The 21,593-nt window shown below is 37.9% G+C and overlaps 1 protein-coding gene across 1 annotated transcript in view; it reads right to left on the bottom strand.

The window, feature by feature from the left end:
* Window positions 1-2,582: 2,582 nt before the first annotated feature.
* Window positions 2,583-21,593, bottom strand: part of LOC141363171 (immunoglobulin superfamily member 11-like) — a 100,115-nt gene continuing 81,104 nt past the window's right edge. Inside the window, exons 2-7 of the mRNA XM_073865748.1 lie at window positions 16,126-16,289; window positions 7,442-7,649; window positions 7,163-7,318; window positions 4,211-4,333; window positions 3,975-4,122; window positions 2,583-3,892 (exon numbers count right to left, since the gene is read on the bottom strand). Of these exons, the coding sequence (XP_073721849.1) occupies window positions 3,412-3,892; window positions 3,975-4,122; window positions 4,211-4,333; window positions 7,163-7,318; window positions 7,442-7,649; window positions 16,126-16,289 (1,280 nt within the window). The 3' untranslated portion in view covers window positions 2,583-3,411. The remainder of the gene's footprint in view (window positions 3,893-3,974; window positions 4,123-4,210; window positions 4,334-7,162; window positions 7,319-7,441; window positions 7,650-16,125; window positions 16,290-21,593) is intronic.

The following is a 21,593-nucleotide window of genomic DNA, read 5'->3' as shown; positions in this document are numbered from 1 at the left end:
TTGATTTTATTCTTATTTTTAACTGTTTATACTTTTATTCCTGTTTTATTCTTTTTCACAAATTTAAACAGTTTTTATTAAAATCACATTTATTTTCTTTTAATTGATATTTTAAATGCATGTTTCTTTGATTTTTGTTTTCTCATTTCTATGTAAAGCACTTTGAATGACCTTTGTGTATGAAATGTGCTATACAAATAAACTTGCCTTGCCTTGCCTTGCTTCCTCGTTTTAGTTTGAATGGAGAATTGCCTCAACCTATAACATAGATGGATCCTCTTATTTTCAATGTGTTTTGGAGAAACCTCTAATTTTAAGTTAGAAAGAGAATGCCTCTATGCCCAGCTGTAGTGACCTGCCTAAGCACCTTTAAAATTACACCTTATGCTCTATGTGAATAAATATAAATTGTGATCAGCATCAGAATAATATTTGTAATTTATAAATTGGAGTCCGATAATAACTTAACCAAAGATGTCAAAGTAATAATTTGAAATCTAATAAAGGGAATGATTCTTTCAGAAGCGCTGAAGAAAGTGAAAACACGAATCCCTTCCCCACTCCATTTGTGTCCTGTCGTTGGGCTGATGGGTGGCTCCTTACAATCTAATGAACACAGAACACAGAAAACAAATCTGAGGAAATTAAACTTTAAAAAAAATAAAATCAGGTCAATTTAAATTTGATGGCATGAAGATGTGTGAATAAAGTTGGTACAGGGTCATGTTTACCTCTGTGTCTCCTCTTCTTTAAAAAAGCATTAACCTCATTTCCAATGTATCTCTCTTTGGACTTGAATAAATTCAAATCTACAAGCGGTTCAGGGACTTTCCATGGTGGAGTATCAGTAAGTGGTATATTTGGACAGAAGATCTTATTGTCCATGCAACATTCCTTAGCCCATATTCTGCTCTTCCATCCATATGAGTGTTTCCAGCAATCCTCCAATACTTTGCGAAATTGCGAGTAAGGTGATTATTTGCTGATTGTTGAAGGTTTGTCCAGCATGTTATTGCCAGTTTTTCCCTTCTAAGGCATATCTCCCATTTCTACTCCAATTGCATCCACAGGGCATGTTTTAACTGCTCTTCAACATATTCTTAGTGCTTTGGATTGATTTATATCTTACTTTTTAGGTAAAGACTGTCTTGGTTGCCGAACCATATACAATACATCCATAGCACTAGGTATGTTGTTAACTCTGCCATCGCGGCTGACTTTTTGGTTCCGCTCAACGAAACTCAAGATTTCCTCAGGCGGCGCGTGGGATTGTTGAAAATAATGCTTCTGTTGGTTTGTTGATGGCAAAATTTCTGAGTTTTTATTGTTAACATCACCGGAAGAAGCATAGGTACCTTCTCGTTTTCAGTCACCACCGTTCATGTTTAACTACTGGCCGTGCGAGCTCGCCAAAGTCTGTTGTTTGTAAAATCATTGTTGTTTTTGCTGAAGTTGAGTAAAGACATTCTTGAAATTGTAAAGACATTTAGTTTAATTGCTAAACTTCAAGTGAACGAAATTTTAATAAATTTGAACGACGACCATGGGAGTTTTACGACCCCCAAAATCTGCTTGAATGGACAAAGAATGTGAAGCAGCCGTATCATATGGCCATGTAGTAGATGTCTGTATATATTAGAATGTGTGCGAAATGTAATGTAAATGTAAAAAATAAAATAGTTATGAATTGAATATTTTTGTTTTTAATCTAAAACTTGTAAAGGAGTTTAGATACGAAACCCTTTGGTTAAAAACAAATGAGATCTTGGAGCCAATTTTGGGGTTATTAGCTATATTCTGAATAAAGAGTGTTATTTGGTGTAATTAGTGGTTTGTTTTTTATATATCTGACTTTTCAGAAGTAGAATATGTAGAGGATACGGCAAACAGCTTATCTTGTAAGATTCAGGTCAATATCTCAAAAATTAAAAAAGTTATGGCAAAAAAAACATAATTTTCATGATTCGATCACACATTTTCTTGAATTTTAATGGAAAACATGGGACAAAATAAAGTGATGATTTTCGAGTTTCAAATGGTCAGCATTTTGTTATTCTTAAACCCATAAACATGATCTTGGTCTCATTTAAAAGCTTTTTTCAAGCTCTTTCTATCTGAACAACTAGTCTTAGCATTTGACCATTTTGACAATTTTAGCAACATACCTAATAGCACGATTTGTTCTGCGCATGCACATGATTAAACAAGCCAACTGTGACTTTTTCTCATTTGCTCTCGCGGATGTAGATCGGCCTGCTCTGCATGAAGTCGAATAAACCTTATCGTTGTAGATGTCTCCATATTTTATTATTTTACTAACAAACCTATGAGTTGAATATGGTGCTTCATATAGGGAGACATCTAAAACAAGACTAAAATGAGAAACACAAGCTAGGGACATACGCAAAACAATTACACTATTATGTTTAAAATTTGCTATGTGGACAAACGATGGAAACCTCCACATTTTGAAGCCATCAACTTTGATTCATGGACTTAGTCTACCCAATTGCCATACTTGCATCCACATAAGATGTCATTAAACATTTCTAAGGAGACACTGAATAATAAAAAATATTAGATTTGGGCAAAAGAAAGTTTTATTCACATTCTATTCTACAAGTCATTAAATTATTTACAGTTTAAAAAAAAATCAAAGCAAGAAATAGACAAAATAAACAGTGAGTGTTAATATCTTATTTCAGTATTCTTTCATATAACATACAGAAGAATCTGAATCTACCTCCTCTGACAGCAGCACACAACTGAAGTGAATTTCCACTGATGAATCAATAAACTTTAGAAATCATTTCATACTCTGAGCTTTCTCCGATTCCATATAATACCTACACTATTCATTAGATAGCTGATCTATTTTATATCTGTAGTGTTTTTAGAGGTAGACTACGGCTATACTGTCAGTAGTGTTGAATTAGGATGGTTAAGACAGATCTACAGTAAGACTTTTCATTCACATGAAATCAAACAGATATGAGGACGACATTGAGTTTCAGTGCAAACTTGTGTGAAGTAGTAATACTGTCTGAACCAAACTCTCCAAATTAAAGATCGAGAGAGAGAGAGAAAATTATTCTTGCTTTAAATAACACACTTTTTCCTTTTCCGTTCCAGTGTTACAAAGCAGTAAAATTTACCAAAAAGTTCTGATCTGATCAAACAAAGCATCATGCACATTCAAATATCTTCTCTGGATGTGACAGGGAGGGAGAAAGACGTCATTTAAGTTTATTTGTCACTCGAGGGCCTTCAGAAAATTCTGTTTATTGTCAAGAATTAAAAAATTAACAAAGCAAACAGTCAATGAGCACAAGGTGTGTTAATGGTGATGTGGATCAGTTTTAGTTGGCATCAGCTGAACTCGGTTATAAAACAGTTTGATTTAGTCAGATATCAGACGAGTGACCCAGCTCTGCTCTGGGCAGGCACCATGACTGGCACGGCTCCCATGCGCTCCAGCGTGGCCTGACTCACGGCATACGAGTGCGTGTGTTGCTGCCCGTGAGTCACTGCAGGCGTCGTGGTGACAGTCGGGCGGAGGCTCAGCGAGCCGTTACTCCGGGTCATGACGGGTGGGGAGGGGGCGGAGTTGGTGGTGACCACCAGTGTCTTGGGTGGGGGTAGGGTGTGGCTGCCGTTGGCATAGGCGGGGCGCGGAGGGGCGTTTCCCGCTGTGTTGGCCCCGCCCGTGAAGGTCTGTCGCGTGTCGCCGTTGTAACGTGTGTATGAGTTGGTGTCGTAGTTTGGTTTTGGGTTGTGCCAGTAGCGGCTGTTGTAGGTGTTGGTGGACGTCAGCGTGTCGTTCTCTGAAGACGAGGCGTCCGCGTTGAAGGCCTTAACTGATGAAGATCTCTTTGGTGGAAGATCGTCCTCCCTGAGGATTGTGGGAAAATGTAATTTATGATCATCATATACAATTAAATCGTTGTATCAATAGATTAAAAATAAAGAGTCACCTGATCTCATTGGGAATTTCATCTTCCTCATATTTGTTTTTATTTCTCCAGTAGAAGAGCGTGACCAGCACCAGCAGACAGCAGATGATCACAGCCAGAATGCTCGTGGCAACGGTACCGGCGATCAGACCCACACTCTGTGTCTGAGCTGTGATATGAAACAGAGCTGTGATCAGACCTCATATCTGATCATGTGACAGTGTTTGTGTCTGTAATGTCCCTCATTACACACTTACGTGCTACAACCTGCAGGTTAAGGACACAGGTGCTCTTTCCTATGATGTTTGACGCAGTGCACTGATACAGGCCGGATGTGCTGGTGCTGATGTTTCTCAGTGTGACGCTTCCCTGCATCTGATCTGAGAACAGCAGCATAAGTAATCATAAACACTTAATTCCTTTACAAATTTAGCACACACATTTAATTTCAATGCAAGTTAAGAATATGAGGAAACTATGAATAGTTTTATATCATTTATAGCAGTGCTTCCCAAACTGTGGTTTGTGGCCCCCCGGTGGGCTGTAGTGGTATTGCAGTGTGGCAGTGGCTTGGGTTGAATTAAAAATGTAACATTTTCAATTAAAGTCAAGTGAATTTTGTTGAAATTGACTCTTGACTGTTACACACTTTGATACCATATGTAAAACAGTATGCAGTGTTATGGATTTACAATATATTTTGCATTTGATATTAAAATCCACCAACTGCAGGTGAAACTCAAACATGGCCAGTAACACGCATGTTTCTTCACCAGCTAATGTTTGACGCAGTGAACATTATGAATCTAAAGTATTTCCTATCACTTTGCATATCACATAACACTTCTCTGTCAGAGCTCCTCACCAAAAACAAATCTTCAACATTACAGTAACAAAAGAAAGCATAAAAAAGCGCAAGCAAGAAATGCACGTCACAAATACATTTAGTACCTGTCCCAAATGGCACACTTCGGACTTGTGGACTTCCTCAGAATCCACACTTTGATAACAAAATATAGTCCAGACCTAAGGGACCTTTGACTCGAGTCCATGAGAGTCGTATTTAGGGACAGACTCGAGCGTCACGCCGGAAATAGGAAATGAAGTTCCCCAATAGTGTGCACTCCTCCTATCCGTCGTCTGATTGCTCTTTCACAAAGACTTTTGAGTTGGTAAAGTGCGTGAAGCCTGTAGCAGTGTGGGGTACGCCAAGAACCGCATCAAGGATGTAAAGGGGGCGCTGATGAGCACACTTTGGAGCGTATAAATGACAGATGTGACACCCTACGGACTCATAGACAATGGCCCTGTCCCAAATGGTGCAGTTCATGTGGACTTTCGTTCTCATGGCCTTAAATTACGTGCACTCGCTTAGTCTACAAGTCCGTAGGTTGTCCCATCTGTCTGTTTTACGCTTCGAAGTGTGCTCATCAGTGCCCCCTTGATGCGGTCTTCGGTGAAGCCCGCACTGCAGCAGGCTTCATGCACTTTACCATCCCAGAAGTCTTTGCAAAAGAGCAATCAGACGATGGAAGGGAGGAGTTCACACTGACGGGCAACTTCTCATCCTATTCCCGGCGTGATGCTCGAGTCCCAAAATACGACTCAGGTGCACCCCCGTGGACTCGCATCAAGGGTCCTTAAAGTCTGCACTAGATGATGTCATCAAAGTATAGACTCTGAGGAGGACCACAAGTCCAGAATGTGCCATTTGGGACCAGGCCTAAGGAAGCATGCACAATATAAGGCCACAAGACCGAAAGTCCACATGAAGTGCGCCATTTGGGACAGGGCCTTAGGTGTATATAACTTTATTTGGCGACGCAACAACTGCGTTCAGTTTTTGACATAATCCGCATGTTGGCTGTTGCTTTGTAGTACCAAACTCCTGACGCATCACAAAATTTAACACTACAAAAACAAATATAATATACGTACTGACCGAACCCTAGCCTTTGCATGTATGTGTGCGCTTGTTTATTCAAACCCACAAATTTAAACTCATTGAAGACACTTTATTTATTCATAAATTGAACTTTTGTGTCTGTGGTGATGAGATTCATTTTTTGCAACAATCATGAGTAGATAATGACGTGTCCTGCATGCAATAATTAAATGCTTCGCGTCGGACCCTTGCACATGATTTTATTAGAGTAAAAGTATTTACTATAATAAATAACAGTTTCTATACCACATGCTACAAATATATTTTTTTAATGATGGTTCCTGATGTGAGATTATAGTAAATTTGGTTTAACTGTAAAAAATTAATAAAAATATGAGGACCTGGTAACATTTAGTAAGTTCTTGAGAGGTCTCGCCCCCTCTAAAGTTTGGGAAGCTTTGATCAATATCACACTGCAGAATAACTGTAATAACACAAATGATCCTGTAGGTGGTAGTAGAGTTGTAGTTATCTTTAGATATAAATCTGAAAACTGAGTTTCTTTTAAAGATATATAGAAATGATTATACACATAAATATTTTGTCTCTTGCTGCATAGTTTTTTATTATTGTTATAAATATAAAAATGTATATCTATATAATATTTTATGTAAAAATAAAAATGCTGTCTTTAGAATAAGACTACTGTAGTGTCACAATGCGTTCTGTAAAAAAATAGTTATCTTGTTATCTTTTAGGAGTACAAACTGACTTCAAAGCAGTCATCAGCTAAAAGTCCCCCAACTACATTTGATATAATGTTGTAGTCTTATTCTAAAGCAGCTGATGTTTCATTTGGACAGAGCAGGTAGAGTAAAGTCACCTCACTGTACTTAAAGGGATAGTTTACCCAAAAATTAAAAATCTGTCATTTTCTCATCCTCATTTTGTTGTAAACCTGTATGAATTTCTTTTATTTCTGATGAACACAAAATAAGATATTTTGAGAAATGATGCACACAGCTGATTGTAACCATTGACTTCTATAGTAGGAAAAATAAATACAATAGAATTCAGTGCATACTGTGGGTATCTGTGTGCTTACCATCATTTATCAAAAAAAAAAAATGTTTGTGTTCATCAAAATAAAATAAAAACTTCAACATGAGGGTGGGCAAATGATGACAGCATTTTCATTTTTGTGTGAACTATCCATTTAAACACACACAGTGGACCGGGACGGGTAGAAATGACATCACAGCATGAGTCAATTTACCGGAGAATGTGGGACAATATTGAATTCCCACAGGCAGTGATTTAGTACCTTGCATGGCATTGTGGGGAAGTTTGGGCACCGACTCGAGTTTTTCCCAGGAGTAGACGGGTGTGGGGATGCCCTCCTCCGAACCACACAACAACATCACATCACTGCCAACATCAAGCGAACCCTGAATACGACAGGACGGTGTGGACGGAGGAACTACAGCATACACAAAAGATTATGAGTTATTCTGATTTCATAATTCATGCAAAGGTATATACATTATATATACTACAGAAACAGTAACACTAGTATATAAAGTAGTTTTTGTATGTCACTCACCGAGCACAGTGAGGCCGATCACACCTATATTTCGTCCTCCGCGGTCCGGCAGGTTATTTACCAGACACTGGTACGTTCCCGTGTCAGACAGCTGTGTGTTATTGATGAAGATTGAGGCACTTGTGCTGGGCATAGTGGACACAAAACCCACCCGTCCGTTCATGTGATTGGCTAAACTGAAGACCTGACCACCCTGATAGATGATCACCTGTGAGGAGACGCAGAAGAATCAAAGAGTCATATTCAAACAAAGTGAATCATTACAACAGATTCAATCGACAGGGGTTTGTTATGTGCTGGGCTATCTAGAAAATCAATGCAAGTATAATATTGCACACAGATACACACACATGTACATGCCTACAGATGTAGACACACACACACCTGCCCCCCTTGTTCAGTCTGACCCACAGAACAAATGAATCTTCTGCACTAATTAACCCACAAAAGCAGAGTTCAGAACAACAGCTGCTTGACACACAGCATATATAGACAAACAACAACACACACACTCACTCACTTACAGTACACAACACACGCATCCACAACACCAAACACAACATACATGCAACACATAAACATACAGAACACAACATTCAAGGTACACTGACCTAAAGGATTATTAGGAACATCTATTCAATTTCTCATTAATGCAATAATTCAATCAACCAATCACATTGCAGTTACTTCAATGCATTTAGGGGTGTGGTCCTGGTCAAGACAATCTCCTGAACTCCAAAGTGAATGTGATTTAAGCAATTTTGAGCGTGGCATGGTTTTTGGTGCCAGACGGGCCAATCTGAGTATTTCATAATCTGCTCAGTTACTGGGATTTTCACGCACAGCCATTTCTAGGGTTTACAAAGAATGGTGTGAAAAGGGAAAAACATCCAGTATGCGGCAGTCCTGTGGGCGAAAATGTCTTGTTGATGCTAGAGGTCAGAGGAGAATGAGCCAACTGATTCAAGCTGATAGAAGAGCAACTTTGACTGAAATAACCACTCGTTACAACCGAGGTATGCAGCAAAGCATTTGTGAAGCCACAACATGCACAACCTTGAGGTGGATGGGCTACAACAGCAAAAGACCCCACCGGGTACCACTCATCTCCACTACAAATAGGAAAAAGAGGCTACAATTTGCACAAGCTCACCAAAATTAGACAGTTGAAGACTGGAAAAAGGTTGCCTCGATTTCTCTTGAGACATTCAGATGGTAGAGTCAGAATTTGGTGTAAACAGAATGAATGAGAACATTGATCTATCATGCCTTGTTACCACTGTGCAGGCTGGTGATGGTGGTGTAATTGTGTGGGGGATGTTTTCTTGGCACACTTTTGGCCCCTTAGTGCCAATTGGGCATCGTTTAAATGCCACAGCCTACCTGAGCATTGTTTCTGACCATGTCCATCCCTTTATGATCACCATGTACTCATCCTCTGATGGCTACTTCCAGCAGGATAAGCAGGATAATTCGCCATGTCATAGAGCTCGAATCATTTCAAATTGATTTCTTGAACATGACAATGAGTTCACTGTACTAAAATGGCCCCCACAGTCACCAGATCTCAACCCAATAGAGCATCTTTGGATGTGGTGGAACGGGAGCTTCGTGCCCTGGATGTGCATCCCACAAATCTCCATCAACTGCAAGATGCTATCCTATCAATATGAGCCAACATTTCTAAAGAATGCTTTCAGCACCTTGTTGAATCAATGACACATAGAATTAAAGCAGTTCTGAAGGCGAAAAGGGGTCAAACAAAGTATTAGTATGGTGTTCCTAATAATCCTTTAGGTGAGTGTATACTGTGCAGTATGCAGTAAGTTAATCACAAGTATTTTACAAACAGTCTGTTTCTGCAGAGAAAATCATTAAAAACATCAGAGCTCATATTACAGCAGTGCAGTGTTGAGCCTCATATCATTTACACTTCTTTCTCCTCTTCATTAAACATCTGATCGAGCTAAAAATGTGACTTTATAACCTTTAAAGTCATTAGCAGAAACTAAAAAAAAGAAAGATTTTCATGATTCACTTCAAAATAATGCACAGAAATTTGTCATGACTCAAAAGATGTTGAGATGTTTGTATGTCAGCAGTGTGTTTGTGAATCTTTACAGTAACTTCAGATTGTTTGTGCTGTCGTATCCCAGCATGCTTTGTGTCCGAGATAAGTACAAGTTATGTGAAGTGTGTAACATATGTCAGGTTTACATTATGGACACAGATTCAGCTGTATGTGCTTTAATCTGTGTTCAGCTGCAGATTAAGACTCGCAGCAGACGTACAGATGTGTATAGATTCATAAATCCCTCAGCTCTGTTCATTCTCAGTTTACTTGATGCAGGACATACATTCAATCCTTTATAAAACTATTTTACATACTGATTTTAATTCATAGACATCTTACATTGTGTCTGAACACTAAATGCATTCCTGTAGCTCAATAGTATTGCATTAACAGTGAAAAAGAGATCAAGCAGTGCAAAAGAGATCAATTTCCAGATAACAGATACTGATAAAATGCACTGTAAGTACGTCAAATGCATGGATGTAAAGTAAATGCATGTGGGCGGGGCAACAGTAGCAGGCAGAGGGAGGGGCTTAATGAATGCTGATGACCATCTGTACAAATCGGATGACCTGCTTTCAACATCTCACACCAAACGTCCAACCAGTGTGTGGAAATCTGCTTAGTTGTATCCTCTCTCTCTCTCTCTCTCTCTCTCTCTCTCTCTCTCTCTCTCTCTCTCTCTCTCTCTCTCTCTCTCTCTCTCTCAGTGTGGTACAGTGTAGTGTTTGCAAAGGCAACTGTTAATAATGCCTATAGTTGTTTGGGGTTCGTTCAAATCATTAACCCTAAGTAACAGCGATGCTTGCCCTAGCAAACACCCCTAATGAGGGCTCATCTTGTGTTGTGTGAACTACTGAAACATCGTGATGAAAAAAGACATGACTGATTGTGAGAGAGATGTGTTAGAACAACAGTCATTTATCTCTCTGTCTTACTGTGTCATGTATATCTGTGTATATTTTCTCTTATTACACATCTCTCTCTCTCTCAGTGACTGCAGGGCTCGTCTTGATTCATCTCGGCTGAAGTGCTGCCTGTTCATTTGAAAAAAAACCTCACACAAATCTATGAGAGCATCATTTACTGGGACAAAACCCCACTCATGTCAGTGTGTGTGTTTGATGTTACAGTGATCTTACTGTCATTCACAAGCACGCACGCACACACACACACACACACACACACACACACACACACACACACACACACACACACACACCCAAACACACACACATGTACTTGCACACATCTTAAAAAAGACTTTGATGTTTGTTAGAAGCTTCTGTGATCTGTGACATTAAAGAACCCGATTCACACAAAGAATGTGTGTATATGTGTGTGTAGCAGGTGAACATGGTTTGGCATGCAGTTACTCGTGCGAATAAATATGCTGGAATCAAAGGACGCTGTGATAAATGCTCTGTGTTTGAAGCTATAAAGCCTGTACGACTGCATCGTCTGCGCAGACTGCATCACACGCGTCTGCAGACGCTGCAGTCAGGATGTTAGCAGGTTAAATCACATGATAAGAGAATATGAAGAGATATCGATGAGGAGAACGTCCCATCTTCAAACCATCAATTCACATAAAAACAAATCAAAACCAGATGATGTTTACCCACGTGAAAAAGACGTACACTTCCATAATGTACTTGAAGTGCTTTATTTTCGACCACTAATTTTTTACTTAATATACAAAAAAATATATTTTTAGTACTTTTTAAGATATTAAAATAAAATAAATGTTTAAAATAAAAGTTTATCACATTTTAGTTCACATGTATGGTGTCTTAAAATAGCACGGATAAGTACACTTAGATTATAAGTAGACTTAGATTATCTTTAGAAGTACACTGAAAATGATTCATTGAATTTAATCAATTTTTTAAGGTAAGTGGTTGCAATCAATTTATTTAAGCTACATTTAAACAAAAGTTTTATATTTTTTTATATATTTACTTTACTAATCTTTTTTGTTTAAATGTAGCTTAAATAAATTTATTGCATCCACTTACCATAAAAAATTAATTAAATTCAATGAATCATTTTTTTCAGTGTACTAAAGAAGATTTTTTTGTATAAAGTACAACATTAGTGCATGAAAATAAGTACATTATGGAAGTGTACTACTTTTTCACCTGGGTAATCATTCAACCTTAAACTAACCCAACAATACTGACCAACTAAACATAATAATCACTAATAATTATTACTTTGTTAAGTGATGTTAGTTCGTCATTATCAGAGTCATTAATATACACTGTGATCTATGATCTGTGGTCACAAATGTGTTTGTATCGGCTGTTTAACAAGTCAAATTTATATACACTGCAAAAATGACTTTCTTACTTAGTTTTTTGTCTTGTTTTGAGGAAATAATAAATTCTAAAATCAATGACCTAAGAAAATAAGTCTAGTTTTTAAACAAAAATAAAAAAATTAGGAGAATTTGTGCAAAAACTAAAAAAAATAAAATAATAATAATCTGCCAATGCACTGAAAAAAAAAAAATTTTTTCTTAGAATTTTTGTCTTGTTTTCAGTAAAAATATCAAAAAATTCTTAAATTAAGATGCTTTTTCTTGATGAGCAAAACGACCCAAGAAAATAAGTCTAGTTTTTAGACAAAAAATATTGAATTTAAGTGATTTTGTGCATAAAACAAGCCAAAAAATCTGCCAATGGGGTAAGCAAGTTTTCTTGAATTTTTCTTGAATTTAGTGTTTAAGAAAAATGTTCAAGATTTTTTTGCTTACCCCATTGGCAGATTTTTTTTGCTTGTTTTATGCCCAAAATCACCTTAATTTGATATTTTTGGTCTAAAAACTAGACTTATTTTCTTGGGTCGTTTTGCTCATCAAGAAAAAGCATCTTCATTTAAGAATGTTTACATATTTTTTACTGAAAACAGGACAAAAATACTAAGACATTTTTTTTCTTGAAAATCATTTTATTACAGTGTGGAGTGTTTTTTCTTAAACACTTAATTCAAGAAAAAATCAGGAAAGATTTTCTTCGCTCAATGGTAGATTTTTTTTTGTTTGTTTGTCTTAAGCACAAATTCACTTAAATTGTATATTTTTGTCTAAAAACTAGATTTATTCTCTAGACAGTCTGAGACAATAGCCACATTAGTGCTACAACATGCTAACAAACACATTTAGAAAAGCTTTTAGGTAAAGTTAAGCAGTCAGTCAGTGGTTGTGGGTGGGGCTTTTTTGTGTGACATCACATTAACAATCATGTCTACTGAGACTTTTTTGGTTTAATGGGGATTAGTAAAGGTGTGGGTGGATTTTTTTAATTGTAGAGTTGTTGTGTTCACACACTGCCAATAGACATTTTTGTAAAAAAAACTGTGGATTTTGAATAATATGGGCCCTTTAAACTAGATATTTATTTCCATCTTATATGGGAATGGCCCATAAAACAAGAAAAACTATACAAGATGGGGCTCATCCAATCACAGTTAAGAGTATAACTGAGGTGTGCATATGTGAACTCTTTATGTAACAAGTGTAAATCTTTCCTATACAACAACTAAAACATCTGCATGAGAGGTTTATGATATGTAAACAGTACGACTCAGCACAACGGTCCGTCTCTAATGAGCTTACAGAGAAGAAAGAAAACACTATAAATAACATTATACACTTCCCATCTCCTCTAATTGAGGTTTTTTAACATGGCAAAGCAACTAAGCCGCTTTAAATTAGTCTGCAATGAACAAATGCTGTGCTCAAACCCCATCAGATTTTAATATATTATAAATATAAACAAACAAACAGACTACAATCAATGTCATGGCCAAAATGGACAAACAACATGTTTTCCAGTTATTTTCTGCTTGTGGGTATCTGGATTTGACACAATAATATTAGTGAAAGAGTTTTTATTTGGTTACTTAGCATAAAAAATTCATATCAGAATATACATTTTCGACAGAAAACATCTAAATGTTTTTGGAGCGTTGTCTGTCGTATTGAGTCTGAGGCTATGTCCACACGAAGCCGGTGCATTCCCTATCCGATCATTTTTTTTCCTTGCTATAAAAAAATAATCCGTAAACACGAAACCACTGAAACCGACTGAAAGCGGTGTAGTATATATGCCGGACCAGTATGGGGCGCTGTAATTCTGCCACAGATATACACTATACACGGAGAAGAAGACTTTGAGCATGCGCATAACCAACGTATGGTGTTGTCCATTATCGCTTGTTGGTCACCACAATTGCATAGAAGCAATAGATTTTGCTGTAATAAAGCTGGTAGGCTTTAGTAGCTTCTGTAGCACGAACACAATCACGTAGACCGCCGTTATTGTTGTTGCTGTTACGTGTGACGCTTCCGACACGTGATGTGATGACGTTTTCGCTTCACAAAATATACGGATTGGCTGTACAGACGAAACCGCAAGGGTGTCGGTTTCAGATTTATCCACTTTAGGACCCGGTTTCAAAAAATAGCGGATTCAGTCTCCCAAAACGCCGGATCCGTGTGGATGAAACGCCAATACGATAACAAATTTATACGTATGCAATGATACGCGTCTCCGTGTGGACAGCCCCTGAACCCCACCCTGTCCATGTAAACCAATGGGACGTGAGGGAAACTTAGAAATCAAATTACACGTTTGTACGATTCTTAATAATTGTTTCTTATCATGTTGATGGATTTTTAATTGTGTGTTTTCTAATAAGTTTGGTTTAAAACTCCATTGTGTAGAGATTTTTGCGCCATCTAGCAGTGAGATTGTGAATTGCAACCGGGGGCAACCTTCCGATCTCTCTGATGAAGCCAATACGAAAGTGATTTAAACTGCAATTCATCAGCGGGCCACTAGAGACAGAGTCAATCCTCATAGACCCTCATGTTAAAATGCTTCAGAGCAGAAAATAATATTATGTAAATTTTTTTGTAACTCATCCGTTTAAATTATATTAAGCTTTAAAGTTTTGCATAATTAAGGGCGTGGACACTTGAGTGACGGGTGAACTGTCGCTGCTGTCACTAGAGTCGAGCTAGGGGGCGTGGTTTCAGCAACCAGCCACCACAGCTTCACTCACGTCCCGCCTCTTCACCCATTTTCGGTAATTTGTGAGTGACTCGAGGTGACGCGGGACCAAGATGGCGACGCAGGAACCGCCTACTATTGGGTTCAAAAATGCTCTTCACAAACCTATGGCTGACGTCACAGACACTACGTCCATTTTTTCCCCCATTTTTTTGCTATGATTGCAACCCATAGATATATACACTAGATGTTGCCTTGGGTTCTAAGTATGCATCAAAACCTCCGCCATCTTTGAACAGGGGTCTTGTCATAGGAAGTAGCTAGGTAAAGCTGCTATCTCCGCCTGTACTTCGAATTCATGGACGATGCCAGACTTTTGTGCTGCGTATGGATGTAGGGCTACTAGCATGATGCATTATAGTTAGAAAAAGTAAATTTTCTTAATTGTAAAACTTTTTTTCTGGCCCCAATGCTAACTACATGTCTGACTGTTGAAACGAACCAAAAGAAAACCAAGAAAATCGCATTCATGACGATTTATGGTCATTTTATTTCTGTTACACCATTGCCTACAATGACGCTGATGCGGGGCTCCCCTGTTTCAAGATGGCGGCTTGGTTTGACGCATTCGGTCCAATGAACTCCCGTAGCCAAGGCGACATCTAGTGTACATAACTATGATTGCAACCAACGGCTCAGTCCACAGCTCACCCCTCCCTTTCGAAACGCATAGAGAAGCTACAGTAGCAGCAGCCATAAGACAAACACGTCATCGTCTGAGACAACGTAATGACAAAACACGCCTCATACAACAACATTAGGGCTACTGTAGAAACATGGCGGAGACTTCCACATAAGGAGACCCCTGGTGTATGTAGATAAAATGGCTCATTTTAAGGTAATAAAACAATCCAGTTCATTATGTAAGCACTACATCACTGATAATATAGTTATCCTTCTAATAGTTACACATTAAATGCTATTAAAAAGGGTGTGACGACTTACTTTGTGTGTTTTTGATTGAGTAAAACAAAAAATGGGTGTGGCCTTCTAATGACATCATTGGCGGAAGATGTGAGCGGCCATTTTTTAAATATTTTGGGTTTATTTTTTGCAATTGAAGACTGGACACGTCTCTTCCATCTTTTTTTACAGTGTATCGTCTGATCCAAAGTCAGATGAGGGTCAGATTTAAAGTAAATGAATTGTTGGCCGTGAACCAGCCGTGTGATCTGCAATCTCCTGACTGAAGGTGTTATAGTGTGAAACCTCAACAGGATGTCTGCTATCTCATGCTGACTTGTAAGGAAGGGAAAAAATAACTAAAAGGTGAAATGAACAGAACATGAGATATCATAAAACGTGTTTCACATAATCAATATTGCACAAGAGCAATCAATGACATCATTGATCCATAATTTATTGGTGATCCTGAAAAAGGCAATTTATGATAGAGGCAGATCACATCGTTGTGAAGTAAATCAACGTTTAAAAAGATTTTGTCAATGAAAAACAAGACGGTCAAATGTGGCATCAAGTTGTTTCGATCGATCCTGATGTCACCGCAGTGTGTATGTGAGTTGATTTATCACCTGTTCTGGTTGGTTGGCATTGGCCAGGGGTGTGACCATCCATATGATGTAAAGATTATTGAGAGCGGCGCTGGTTGTGAACGTGCAGGGTAAGACGGCTGCTTGACCTCTGGCCACCTGAACGCTGCTTTGACTCACTGTCACCTCCAACGCATGAACACACACTGCACAGAAAAACACACAAACCTGAGAGTTAAACAACACACATACTAAACAGGGTCAAATATACAATTTAAGTTTAACACACAGAAAACAGGAAACATTTTCATATAAACAAACACATCAATCCACCGACATCTGTTCATTATCCAGCGGTTCATTCATCTACTTTCATTTTGGATTTATTTTTAGACGGCAATGAACGTTATTGAATTACTCTCAGTGTTGTTGCGTCTGACCAGCATTTATCTTCTCTTAAAAAATGTTTCATGAACACACAGAGAGATACAGATGATGCACAAATATGTCAATGTATTTTCACATCCTGTTTTCAATCCACATCAATGATATGAAATATTAAAATTTTTCGCCTCTACCCAAGGCTGCGGTTTGGTTTTGAATTAACACATTTTATAAAAAACAAAACTGATCAACAGGAAGAAGATGATTTGAATAGGATGATTCATGTCTATAAGGAAATCTCTGACTCGATTAGTCTCTTGATAAGAAACACACCACCTCTAATTGGGCAGAGATGACCGTCTCATGTTAACACAATGTCACATGATCATCATCTGGCCAATCACGTGGGAGTAAATCAGAGCTCAAGCAGTGTCAATAAGAGTGAGGTCCTTTCAGAAACCCTCATCCCAAAGTATGACATCATAAACACTTTTGCTTTTATATGATAGTGATAAAAGTAGGCTACTGTACTTGCTTTAGTGGTGTGTTTGTTTCTGTATAGTTTGTGTCTGTAACCTGCTCATACTCTCTCTGTGTATTTACTGAACACAAGACACACTTCTATCTCTCTCTCTGTGGCTTTCACTTATAAAGTCACCTTGCTCAACCTGAAGGCACCTGCAGGGGTTTGAGAGAGAACAACATCTCATGTCATCTTAATGCGAGAGAAGAGTGAGAGAGAGAGAGAGAAAGTGAGAGAGAGAGAGAGAGAGAGAGAGAGAGAGAGAAAGTGAGAGAGAGAGGTAAAGATTCAGGAATTTAATTTAGAGGTGTATAAGGCCACATTTACATTATATGTTTGAAGTGACTCAATTCCGATTTTTTCTTTTATGTGACACAGATCGGATATGATCATGGATGTGTAAGCAGGGAAAAAAATTCCTTGATTTTATGCCTTGTTCATATTTGGAAATTAATCCGATACGAATCGGAAACGTGCATCCGCGTCTGCAATGTAAACAGATGGTAGATTCTCATGTCAAGATGTGTACGTCATTGATAAAGCGATGTTGACATCAACTCAGGTGGACACCACCCGCGATCACATGACTCTTCTTAGCAGCACAATGGAGGACGACGGCTCCACCTAGTGGAGTAATGCAAAAGTTTCATATCTGAAGCGGTATAATATCTAAATTGTATAATCATAAGCTGTGTTTCAATTTGAAGGATGCAAACCTTTAAGGACGTATTTTAAGACCGATTGCAGTGTGATTTGAGGCTAATAAGGCCATCAGTTATGCGCGGGTTGATCCGAAATGAGCTGGATGAAAGGAGTCATCCAAAAATGTTTTTAACGATATTCGGGGTCGCAATCAGTCAGGTCGTTTGAAATAAAGATGCCAGTTAACTATTTTAAACAATTTTTACTTGTAAAAAATGCGGGCCATGGAGCGGGTCGGGTACAATATTTATTTTTTGCGGTCCAAGTTGTGGGCGGGTTAGTTGAAAACGTTGGTCGGGTGCCGGTTGTTTATACATTGACCCGCGCATCACTGAAGGTCGTCCCAATTCAAAGGGTGCTTAGAGTGAAGCCTCAAAATGCGTCCTTATTTCTCTGCGCTGTAAAAGGATTAGTCAATTTTCTTAAAAATGCAATCCAGATAATTACTCACCACCATGACATCCAAAATGTTGATGGCTTTCTTTGTTCAGTCGAGAAGAAATTGTGTTTTTCAGGAAAACATTCCAGGATTTTTCTCACTTTAATGGACCCCAACACTTTTAATGCAGTTTAAAATTGCAGTTTCTAAGGACTCTAAACGATCCCAAACGAGGCATTAGGGTCTTATCTAGTGAAACGATTGTCATTTTTGGCAAGAAAAATAAAAAATATGCACTTTTAAAGCACAACTTCTCGTCTTCCTACGGTCCTGTGATGCGTCAGCGCAACCTCACGTAATACGTCATCACGTCAAGAGATCACGGATGACTTAAGCGAAACTACGCCCCAGTGTTTACAAGTGTGGAGAAAGAGGACCGTTCAGACGTTGTTGTATGTGGAATGATACTAATTAATGTCTTTGTGTCAGTTTATTGTTTAAAATGGTCCGCAAATGTGCGTTTCATATGTAACACGTGACCTTTCGACGTCATTATGCAATTATGCACTGGCACTGCATTAAACTGCATTAAAACTGTTAAGTGTTGGGGTCCATTCAAATGAGAAAAATCCTGGAATGTTTTCCTCAAAAAACATAATTTCTTCTTGACTGAACAAAGAAAGACATTAACATTTTGGATGACATGGTGGTGAGTAAATTATCTGGATTTTTAAAGAAAATTGACTAATCATTTAAGGACAGAACGAATGGATCCTTAACAGCCGAGGTTATTTCAAGATTCATTGCGCGCCTGAAATGGCTGCATATAACGGCTGGATATTCTAAAAGAAACAAACCTTTATTAATTAAAAGTGTATTTACCAGAAAAAAATTATTGTCAATGTTTTAGTAGTAGGCCTATAAGTTATGTTTTGTGTTAATATTATTCTTTTTATGTTGCGTATATTTCTAAGGTTGATTAATTTGATATAATGTTGAATAGTTTAATCTACATCAACATGTCTTATTTTCTAAAGTAAATTAATATTTTTTCTGATTCCATATTTATTTTAATAAGTCAGAAACGTCTTCGCTGTGTCATGCTGACAGGTGCAGTGGGAGCGTGCAGCAGGTGACGCCAATTATGTGTACTCCGAAGGTTAGACCGTCTCATTTCAGTTCTCTTTGCGGACTTCTGAGGCTGCCACCTTAAAAGACCAAGTGCTCGACTTTTAAGGTCACATCCTCAGAAGGTCGCAGCCCTTGAATTTAGACACAGCTATTGTCTGTGCCCATTGCATATTTTACTTCCTCTGTGATTAAAGCTGTTTTGGCTCAGTATGTCTACCTTTTTTTTGGCAGGAGTTGAGTGAAAATGCTGATTTCGGATACGAGTCGCTTTTAAAAGATTATGTAAGCGGTCATGCAAAACATTGGATGTAATCAACAAAATGAAATTGGGCAAAAAAGATCTGTGCCTTAGGGAGCAATATGTGACAGTCTTATGCTCTCACATAACTCAGGGTTTCATCATCAGTCATATGACGTTTGTTTATTATTTGTAAGGTTTGGGGATGAACAGAGTCACATGATTATAAAACGTATTTTAACGGGGAAAAAATCCCCGCCACACGTTAAAATTACTATTTAATTTTGTTGCAATGGATAATTGATATTTATGACTGTACTTTTATATGTCTAATTCATTTAGTTCTACTTAACAGACAAGCACACACAAACATGACTGTAACAAAGTTTATAAATAAAAGAGAAATGAAGCGTGAGGTTTCACTGGGAAAAAAACACAAATTAATATTTCACAAACAAAGCAACTCTGCACAACACAATGTGCGCTTTATATTACACTCGTATTAGGTGTAGGTATGAAGCATCACATTTTAAATAATTTTAAACAACTGTACACATTTTTTTTTTGTTTAAAAGAGCAAAATATTGTTAAATTAGGCCTATCACCCCTACAGTTGTGTTTATCTACACAACCTGTCTGTCACAACAACGTTAATACTAATAAATGGACTAATAAATCCATCTAACAAGAAAAGACACCAAAGTACAGTAAGTATCTTCTTAGGGTGCAAACTGTAAACAGGATCAAGTGTTCAAGTTTTTTCTTACACATTTTTTCTGTGAAAGCTTTAAGTCAGCTGATATGGGCAAAGTTTCATCATTACTCCTACACAACCCTTAAAAACAACTAATCCGAGATCAGGTCAACCACTTCAGTGTTAACACAATGACATGTCCACATGGTCCATACCAACATGTGCTTATCGCATTAGCATTTTACTGCAATGTATGGTTATATTTCTCTAGATATCTTTAGGTGAAACATCTGAAGATCTTTAATAAAACATAACTACCAACTTTATTAAGCCTACCAAGACATAAACGAGTACTCTATGAGAATAACATGTTTTGCACTATGTGTGTTTGTACCGGACTAGACTGGTCACGATGCTTTAGTCTCGATCTGGAACCTGGCTCTGTTACCTGGCACAATCACCATCAGTTTGGACATTATCCCAGAGTGTTTGGCACAGCAGCCATATTCTGGAAATAAAAATATCCCTCTCACTCACAACACCTCCATTTTCATGCCGATAGCAGCTTCCCTGGGCTCTATTGGGAAAAGTGAAATGTCCTGCAGGATTCAGGGACTTTCCTGAATCTTACAGTGACTCACATCATCTGGACCTTTGACAATTTAGTTTATAAAAAGTTTTACACTTTTTTGTCCCCTCAGACAGGCTCGTCGCCAAGGGAGGGCATAGGGGGCATTGTCCCCCCCAGATGACACAATGTTCCCCCTAATCGTATGGTCAAACTTATTATTTAAGACAAAATAACTTTATCACTTTCATTAATGCATTGAGCGCCCTTTTCAGCAGTATTTAAACCACAATAAAGGAACTACTAATCTTAACAATGGTAACTTTAATAAAAGTGTAAGGATCCTGCCAGATCCTTGTTTGTATTTAGATCTAGTTCAGCATGGCAGGGTTCTGACAGTACAATGTTTCATGTGGGAGATGCGTGGTTTTAGTATTGATTTATTCTGACCAAGCATTTCCCGGGTCTCGTCACTTTTTCCCCGATCCCTTACTTGTAATGATTTCATTTTGTCCCTATTTAAGCGTCCTGGTGTGTGTGTTGTTCAGTACGGGTTTGTGTGCATTACGTTTTTGTCTTTTCAGTCATTGTTTCCAGTTGTTCCTGTTCAAGTTAAGTGTAGTGTGTTCAAGTTTAGTGTTTTGTTCATATGTTATGTTTAGTGTAGTCCTGTGTAGTTTAGTGTTTGCCCTGTTTTGTTTGCTGTTTTTGTTATCAATAAATTATTATCATTTTCCAATCCGTGTCTGCACTTGGGTTCTCTCTGTGTCCCGATTCCTGACAAAGCATCTTTAAAGTATATATCAGAACATTTAATGCATTATTACATTAAACTTAATAATATAAAACATAATAATATGAAACAAAATTATATTTACAGTAAAACCAGAT

Source organism: Misgurnus anguillicaudatus, unplaced genomic scaffold (genome assembly GCF_027580225.2).
Source record: "Misgurnus anguillicaudatus unplaced genomic scaffold, ASM2758022v2 HiC_scaffold_33, whole genome shotgun sequence".
NCBI classification, from domain to species: Eukaryota; Metazoa; Chordata; class Actinopteri; order Cypriniformes; family Cobitidae; genus Misgurnus; species Misgurnus anguillicaudatus.
The sequence above is the reverse complement of the archived record's forward strand: the minus strand, read 5'-3'. Positions and strand labels throughout refer to the sequence as shown.